This window comes from Culicoides brevitarsis, unplaced genomic scaffold (genome assembly GCF_036172545.1).
Source record: "Culicoides brevitarsis isolate CSIRO-B50_1 unplaced genomic scaffold, AGI_CSIRO_Cbre_v1 contig_124, whole genome shotgun sequence".
Lineage (NCBI taxonomy): Eukaryota > Metazoa > Arthropoda > Insecta > Diptera > Ceratopogonidae > Culicoides > Culicoides brevitarsis.
Genome location: NW_026973508.1, coordinates 1 through 8,091, shown reverse-complemented (window position 1 = coordinate 8,091; position 8,091 = coordinate 1). Strand labels below are relative to the sequence as shown.

At 35.3% G+C, this 8,091-nt stretch overlaps 3 protein-coding genes across 3 annotated transcripts; all 3 read right to left on the bottom strand.

Moving 5' to 3' along the window:
• Nucleotides 1-1,809: 1,809 nt before the first annotated feature.
• On the bottom strand, nucleotides 1,810-4,707 carry LOC134836670 (DNA-(apurinic or apyrimidinic site) endonuclease-like). Its single transcript, XM_063851848.1, has 5 exons — nucleotides 4,595-4,707; nucleotides 4,165-4,227; nucleotides 3,828-4,106; nucleotides 3,718-3,774; nucleotides 1,810-2,922 (listed from the first exon to the last, which is right to left on the bottom strand). Exons 2-5 carry the CDS (start codon nucleotides 4,220-4,222, stop codon nucleotides 1,841-1,843), a joined length of 1,476 nt encoding a protein of 491 aa, XP_063707918.1. The 5' UTR covers nucleotides 4,223-4,227; nucleotides 4,595-4,707; the 3' UTR covers nucleotides 1,810-1,840.
• An 861-nt stretch (nucleotides 4,708-5,568) lies between these two features.
• LOC134836671 (citramalyl-CoA lyase, mitochondrial-like) lies at nucleotides 5,569-6,899 on the bottom strand. The gene is made up of 2 exons (XM_063851849.1): nucleotides 6,694-6,899; nucleotides 5,569-6,629 (listed from the first exon to the last, which is right to left on the bottom strand). Exons 1-2 carry the CDS (start codon nucleotides 6,895-6,897, stop codon nucleotides 5,832-5,834), a joined length of 1,002 nt encoding a protein of 333 aa, XP_063707919.1. The 5' UTR covers nucleotides 6,898-6,899; the 3' UTR covers nucleotides 5,569-5,831.
• A 542-nt stretch (nucleotides 6,900-7,441) lies between these two features.
• LOC134836672 (ADP-ribosylation factor-like protein 2) lies at nucleotides 7,442-8,085 on the bottom strand. Its single transcript, XM_063851850.1, has 2 exons — nucleotides 7,719-8,085; nucleotides 7,442-7,652 (listed from the first exon to the last, which is right to left on the bottom strand). The coding sequence occupies exons 1-2, from the start codon at nucleotides 8,065-8,067 to the stop codon at nucleotides 7,447-7,449; spliced, it is 555 nt and encodes a 184-aa protein (XP_063707920.1). The 5' UTR covers nucleotides 8,068-8,085; the 3' UTR covers nucleotides 7,442-7,446.
• Between the last annotated feature and the right edge of the window lie 6 nt (nucleotides 8,086-8,091).

Below are 8,091 nucleotides of genomic sequence, written 5' to 3'. Positions count from 1 at the left end.
AACAATAAAATTAAAAACAGTTCATATAAAAGAGCATTCATGGCAAATAACATAGGTAGAAAAAAAATCCAATCCATGCCACATTCAAACATAAATATTTACACCATCTGCTTGTTGTGTTACTAACATATGAATTGTTAAACTCTCACATGCATTTTCCATGATGTGTTTTTGCGACTAGACTGCGAATTGTTGCCATGTCCTGTGATAAATTTCCTCTGTAGTTTTTTTTCTCTCTATATGTTTAATGCATTTCGGAACAAATTGTCCGTCTGTTTTGTGTCATATGAGAGCGATGAAAAATATTGAAAACGTGCTTGACTAACAACAATCATTTTTCCATTTCCAGGCTGCCTAATGGCGACATAAATATGACCGCGTGTAATCGCCTGGCAGCAGTTGTCGGGGCATTCACTCGACACATTCGAGATATCCACACGTCGCTGACGGAACCAGGCAACGAACACGATGCCCTCTGTCAATATATGCAAAGTTGCAAATTGATGAGCGAGTCAGGTGAGTAATTAACGTTATATTTGTGTGAATGTATTGGCTTTTTAATTGCAATTTCATGAGAAAACGCGACAATTTTGACCTGAAATTAAACCACAGTTGGACTTTTATTAGTTTTATCGTTGCTAGTGATTTTTTTGACCAATTTTTGAACAAAGTAATGGAATCAGATGCATTTTGACGTACAATAAATTTACAATTTTAAATTTAATTTAAGTTTTAACAATTCTGAAACGTATTGAAATAATAGATGACTAAAAAATACTTGACATTTTTTTCGTTTGACCATGAATTTTTGAAAATAGGGAATTAATTATCTCATTTTATATCAAATTTTCAAAATTGTTTGATAAAATGTGTTTATAATGATAATTTTTTGTTCGTTTTGGTCATTTTCGAAAGAAATTCGTAAGGTTTCCAAAGTAAAAAATTATTTATATGTAATTCATAAACTGAATAAATAAATAGTTTTTCCTTTAAATTTTGAAATTTATTACAAAACCAAATAATTTTCAAAAATTTTTCGGATAAATTTTATTTTGTCATATTTTGTGGCTCCCTCCTTTTTTTATTTTTGAAAAATGTAGATAAAAAATATACAAAAATTAAAAAAAAAATGGAAATTTCGATATAAAATTAGATAGGAGCTTAACATAAAAAAAGCTCAGAAAAATAATTTTTGTCGTATCGCATATTTTTTAATTATCTTTCAATTTCAATGCATATGAGAAATATTCAAACAAAAAAATTTGTTGGACGGATAATAATTTTACTTACCTTAACTAAATCCTTGAAAGAAAATTTCGAAAAATAATTCACAATAAACTCGTCAAATTCACACAATTGTAAAATTTTCTCCTAAAATCTTATGTAAATTTCATGTTTTCTTTAATTACCACAGATTTGATGCTGGCATCCTTCGACTGTGAAGAACCAACGCAAGCAGAGAAACAATTGTATGACATTATTTAGTATAGAACTACTAGAGATTTATCCTCATTGTGTCGTAGAAACATAAGTTTGATTTTTGTCTCTTTTCTCATGTAAAGTTAAATGCAATCCTAAAGTTTGTTTAAGAAATACAAAGGAACAATCATCTGAACGACGTACGATAAAAGTTACAATTTTATACTCTACTGTTGATTTTAGTAATTTTATTAAATAAATCAAACAAGAAAACTTTTTATAAAATGTAGTCAAAAAGAAAGTTTAATATAACATTAAGAAAAAATGAGCAAAAAAACAGAAATACTTACATTTTAAGAAAAGTCAATAAAAACTATAACAGATTTTTAACATCTTACAGCTTTTGGTCATGTTTTTCCAACTACAATTTCAAGAATAAAGTAATCGGACAATGGTCACTTCCCATAACTTCGCTTCGCATGACATTATCAACCACCTTGCCGAGAAAGCGTTCCGACGTCAAGAAATAATCCAAACGCCACCCAACATTCTTTGCACGCGCATTTGCCATATAAGTCCAAAAAGTATACGCCTTCTCCTTGTCCGGATAAAAATGTCTAAAAGTATCGACAAATCCGAGATTCAGCAAGTCCGTCATGCCATCACGTTCCTCCTGCGTGAAACCAGCATTTCGTTTGTTCGACTTTGGATTCGCCAAATCGATTTCAGCGTGTGCCACATTCATATCTCCCGTAATAATAACGGGTTTCTTGGCATCCAAACGTTTCACGTGTGCCTCGAAAAGCTTGTTCCAGCGCAAACGTTTGTCCAGCGTGACTAATTTTCGACCCGCATTTGGCACATAAGTACAAACGAGATAGAATTTCTCGTATTCTGCTGTCAAAATGCGTCCTTCGGAATCTTGTTCTGGGTCTCCGATGCCATATTCCACGTGAATTGGCATGACTTTCGAGTATAAGGCGACACCGGCATGTCCTCCGGGCTTGCACAACCAATACGGATGGTAACCTTTGAGATTTTTCGCTGCATCCGGCAACTGATCTTCCACGCATTTCGTCTCTTGCAAACACAGAATGTCAGGCTTTTCGTGCTCGACAAACTCAAAACCGCCTTTTTCGATGAACGCACGAAGACCGGCAACGTTAATAGAGGAAATTTTGTAGTTGAACTCCTTTTCACCGCCAGGAATCCCGAAATCGATGTTACTAAAGTTAGTGGCAGCTTTGTTCAGTTTCGGTTTGGGCTCGGCTTTAGCTTTTTTCTCTTTGGGGGCTTTGGCAACCTTTTCTTTTGTAGGTTTTTTCACAGGAGGCTCTACTTCACCGTTTTCTTCCTCTTCCACAGGTTCTTCAACGCTCTTTTTTGCTCTTCCACGTTTCTTGGGAACTGGTTCAGACTCGCCGTTTGCTTCAACTTTTTCCTTTTTCGTCGATTTTGATGCTTTTTTCGTCTCAGCAACTTCTTCCGGTCCATCAACATCGTCTGAAAACAGATAAAAATTAAATTCAAAAGGAAAAGTTAAGATTTTAGTGCTTAACTACACACGCAGATTAGTGAAATTTGATCGTTAATTGTGCAAAAGTCGTAAAAAAATAATATAATTTCACTAACCTGAGTTTTTCATTTCCTGCTGTTTGCATGCACCTTAGCATCATAGTCAAAGCCAACCAACCACCGACCTCTTCACCAACCATCGACGCGCTCAAAAAGATGTCATTTATGAAAAAACGCTCTTTTTTATTTGTTTATTCAAAAGAATTTATTGTTTTCTCCTTTTATTGTTTTTTTTTCTTTCTTATCTACTTAAAATGACATGAAAATTGTACTAAGAATGTGTTTGTGTGTTTTTTTTGCTTTGTATGTATGGGAAAAAATGTGTGTCGTAAGTACCTCATTTAATCGAACACATAAAAAAGTTTTTCTGTACGTTTTCTCGGTTTTCTTTTAGGTAAGTGAAAAGACGGTTATTTTGTTTTTGTCAAAAAAATTTATGTTAAAATTACTTCTTCAATGCTAAATTACTACAACTGATGGATTTAATGGTTTGGATTTCTTACTTTTTTTATCCGTCTCTTATATAAATTAAAAATTAGTCATTCGTACGAGAACTTAACATCTAGTCTTGTTAGAATATTTAATTATAATATAATAATGTATAAGAAAAATGATACGCTACGATGCAAAATAGTAGAAACTATTTTCGTTTTTTTCTCTCGACGATAAAAGATTTGTTTTGTATGCAATCAAAAATAAAAGATTCATCTTAAATTTATTTACCAGCAGCTGGTTTTCTGCCGCGTTTTGCACCCTTGGCTGGCGATTTGGCAGTGGACTCTGAAATGCAAGGCATAAATTTTAATTTTTTTTAATTTTTAACTAAAACTTACTCTTGGCAGCTCCTTCAGCTTTCTTTGGACGACCACGACCTCCTTTGGCAGTCTTTGGTGATTTTGCTGCTGGAGCAGATTCTGGTTCTTCTTCTGCCTTGCGTTTCGAAGGAGTCGTTGCTTTTGGTTCTTCGGTTTTCTTGGCCTTTGCGGCAGGCTTGGCGGCAGCTTTGCCTGCAGGACGACCACGTCCAGCTTTCTTGGCACCATTTTGTGCGGGAGATGCTTCTACTTTGGGGCTCTTCGCGGCTTTTGGCGAGGCAACTGTGGTTTCTTCAGCTATTTCGTGATTCGTAAATGAATGAATTTGCAAAATATGGAAAAAATTACGACTTACTCTTAGCTTCGGAGGATGCATCCTTCTTTGGTCTTCCACGTCCTTTTGTTGGTGCCATTTTTTCTGAAAACGGAAAACAAATAAACAACATCAGCAACTTTTACTCGTATGCACACACACACACACATACACACACCAAATACACACACGCGCCAACACACACCACAATGCCGACCGCGTTCCCGCCGAATAATTTTTTCGGGATTTTGCTCAGAAAAACTCTCTGAAACGCGTTTTTATGCAAAAATTCGGTGAAAAAACGGAAAAAGCGTTAAAATAATTGCAAATTTATGATTTTGAAAGAGTTTTTCCGGCATTAAACTCGTTTCATTTCCATGGCATCAAATTTTTTGATGCATCGGAAACAACGCAGAGTGGATTTTATCGTATTTTTTCGGGATATTTTAAAGATTTTCATAATGTTACTTACCGAATTGATGAAGCAGCGGCCAATAAAGTTATTTAAAAGAATAAATTTAAATGAAAACTGCTACGAAAAAAGAATTAGTGGTGGTACGACTTGGTGCTTCGCTTGGAAATTTCTGACTAAGTACGAGGGGCGAGAGTTGCCAATACCGGCATGACAGTGCAGGGTTGTCAAATTTCCGTGCAGCGCCCTCTATAACGGTGAAATTTGAATTAAAATGACTCGTTAGGAGTCGTTAGAAGGGTTTTCAGATTACTCGCTTTAGATTTATTAAATTTTTCAAAGTAAATTTTTAAATTGTCATATTTGAAATTAATTTTTCGGAATTTCTTTCATACTGTTCAGGCGAAAAAATTTAATATATCCGTTTTTGGTCGCCACCCCCTCCGAAAATTGATATATTTTCGACATTTTTTGAAGTTTTTTATTTAAAAAATTACTATTTAAATACGATAAATGCATACAAAAAACTAAATTCGTAAGATAAAATTCTAATTCGTTCTAATTCTAATTCTAATTCCAATTCTAATTCTAGTTCTAATTCGTTAAGTAAAGACGTTTTCTATTGAAATATAGAAGAAACATTTTTTTAAATCACGTACCCAATTTTTTTTTTCAAAAATTTTTTTCTTTTGGAAAAAAAGTAAATTTTGTTTAATTTTTCTTCGCTTTTTTTGTTCAAATTTTGAAAATCATACTAACCAAAATAAAATAAATGTTAAAAAAGTTAGAGAGATTATGAGTTTTCTTATTTACTCTACCAATAAAAATTTATTATTGTTTTTTCATTTTCAAAGAAAGCATTAAAAAGATTCTCATTTTGGTATTTTTTACTAAATTTTCACTAAAATTACTATTTTTTACCTTTTTTTCCTCATTCATTTTGTTTTTTTTTTTTTTTGAGAAAAAAAAATTTAAATTTTCTAAACTAAATTCCCTGCATTAAAAAAAGTGTTTCAGATATTAGTATATAATTTTAGTTTATTCTGATAAGGATATATAACAACATGTTTTAATTAATCATTGTGCTGCTATTCGTATTTTTATGACTCGCAAGGGCTTCCAAAATTATAATGTTTAACCACTTTGTATACGTTAAACATATTTTTTTTCTGATTGCTTAAAAATCTGCAAAGCTTTCGTATGTTAGTTGTTTAGTCGTTTGTAAAAAAATGAGGTAAGGTGCATTCGGGTTTCGTCATGATTTTTATTTTTACTTTTTGTGCACACCTCGTTCATGTCATTGAACGGATCTCATAATTTCGAGAATATTTTGCGCCTGTTTCATTGTGGGAGCGTCGATCATCTTATTTTTGAACGTAAATGCTCCGACGCCGTCTTTCTCGTGCTCATCCCATGCCTTCAGCAACTCTGATGCCCATTCGACCTTTTCGGACGACGGCACAAACGCCTTTTGCACAATCTCCAACTGGCACGGATGAATGACTTGCTTCCCAGTGTATCCGAATTTGGCGCCTTCCTTTGCTTGCGCCTTCAAACCCTCGAGATTTGTGTAATCCGTGTATACCATGTCGATAGCTTGCAAGTCAAATGCCTTGGCAACAGTTACAATCCGTTGTCGGGCATACAAAATCTCCTTTCCCTCCTCGGTGCGCGTTAATCCAGCTGACGCACAAAAATCATCACTGCCAAAGACAATGCTAACGGGAATAAACTTGGCACCTGGCACTTGACTCAATTGCACCGCGTACTCACAGAGCTCGGGCAAACGCATCACCGCTTTGCACGATTCCGCGTAAAAAATCAAGTTAATTTTGTGCTCGGCATCAGCCAGAGCTTTGTTTACCCAATCGGCAAACTGGCGAAGTTGCTCCGTTTCATTGTACTTCGGCAAGAGTATTGTTTCCGGTTTAATTTCGCCACCAAGGATTGTTTTAAGGTCCTCCTCGCACAAGTTGCTGCACACCGAGTTGACACGTACAGCCCATTCTGCACGACGATGCGATTCTTTATGACCTTCAACGGGGTTATTGCTACCGGCATCGAAGAAAGCACGAGCAATTTGACGAGCGGCGTCCTATTTTCATCGAAAAAATAAAATTTTAACGAAAAATTAATTTTAAATTGTATAAAAAACTCACTTTTTTATTGTTCGCTACGCCATCCTCCAAATCCAAGGCAATGCAATCGGCCTCCAACTCACGAGATTTGCGCAACTTTCGTTTATCGTCGCTGGGCACGTACATGAGAGCTCTTCGTGGCGTATGCACTTCGCGAATTGCGACATTGCGGAGTCCGTTTATCAAGCTCCGGCTCAAATTTTGCTTCTTGATAACATTCAACATTGTTTATGTCTCTTATCTGGCTTTCGGTTACGAATTTTATTTAAATGCAGTTCAATTGTACTTTGTGTGATGAAATTTCGCATATAATTACACTGTTTCTATTAATTTTTCGTTCGGTTTTGTGTGTATGTAGTTCTATTTTTTTTGTATTTGGAATTTGCAATTTGACCCGTTGATTATTTAATCATTTTTTTTTCTGTGCCAATTTTCTTTTATCAATTTTTTGGGAAATCTCAGTCTCAGACGTTGAGTTTTAGGACATTTTCTGCTTGTTGCGGAGTTGACCAATGCGGATAAGGAACAATTGGTTATGAATTTAGTAGCAGGTGTTTATTTTAGTATCAAAGCCGAATAAGAAAATTAAAAAAATGAAAATTCTGACTGTTTTAGATGTAAACAATGGCATTTGTATTCTCAGCCAATGCAACGTCGTTATTGGATGATTCAGTATTTGATGTGCGGTGATTGGTGCATGTCAGCGGTGAAAAAATGAGAGTGAGAGAATAATTCAAATGACAACAACTGTTAAGAATTTTCCAGGAAACTTTTCTAATCTAATGTGAAAATTCGTTTTGCAATGTCATCAAGCAGCCAATCGACTCCCGAGAGCAATTTTTCGCCCGTCACGGCACTAACGCCAAATATACACCAATGATGTGTCTTAATTTGATCTAATTCGAGTACTTCGTGGATTTCTTGGGGACTCAGTGCACCAGGCATGTCTTGTTTGTTAGCGAGAACGAGCAAAGTAGCACCTTAAAAATAAATTTTATTGAAATTAAAACCACGAAATTATTTAATTTGAGAGCTGAAAAACTCACCAGCAAGTCGTTCCTCCTGCAATAATTTTCCCAATTCTTCTTTACAAGCATCAAGTCGCATCCGATCCGCACTATCGACGACCCATATCAACCCGTCTGTGCTCTCAAAGTAATTTCTCCAGTACGATCGCAGGGATTTCTGGCCTCCGACATCCCACATATTCAGTGTGTAGCCACGATGTTCGATAGTTTTGATGTTGAAACCAAGTGTGGGTGAAATTTCGTCAATTGGCTCGCCATTGAACCTCTTGAGAATTGTGGTTTTTCCGGCATTATCGAGACCGAGTAACAGGATTCGCATCTCTTTTTCCTTCTGTCGCATTTTCTTCAGCACTGTGAGAAATCCCATTTTGATGATTTTTCGGATTTGGAC

Excerpts from the sequence above, each read along its gene's own strand:
- LOC134836671 (XM_063851849.1), bottom strand. The coding sequence starts at position 6,897 with ATGTTGAATGTTATCAAGAAGCAAAATTTGAGCCGGAGCTTGATAAAC. Across the intron at positions 6,630-6,693 it reads GCGTAGCGAACAATAAAAAA|GACGCCGCTCGTCAAATTGC; the intron begins GTGAGTTTTTTA and ends CGATGAAAATAG.
- LOC134836670 (XM_063851848.1), bottom strand. The coding sequence starts at position 4,222 with ATGGCACCAACAAAAGGACGTGGAAGACCAAAGAAGGATGCATCCTCC. Across the intron at positions 4,107-4,164 it reads TGCATCCTCCGAAGCTAAGA|CTGAAGAAACCACAGTTGCC; the intron begins GTAAGTCGTAAT and ends ATCACGAAATAG. Across the intron at positions 2,923-3,717 it reads CGGCAGAAAACCAGCTGCTG|ACGATGTTGATGGACCGGAA; the intron begins GTAAATAAATTT and ends ATCTGTTTTCAG.
- LOC134836672 (XM_063851850.1), bottom strand. The coding sequence starts at position 8,067 with ATGGGATTTCTCACAGTGCTGAAGAAAATGCGACAGAAGGAAAAAGAG. Across the intron at positions 7,653-7,718 it reads GCAGGAGGAACGACTTGCTG|GTGCTACTTTGCTCGTTCTC; the intron begins GTGAGTTTTTCA and ends TTTATTTTTAAG.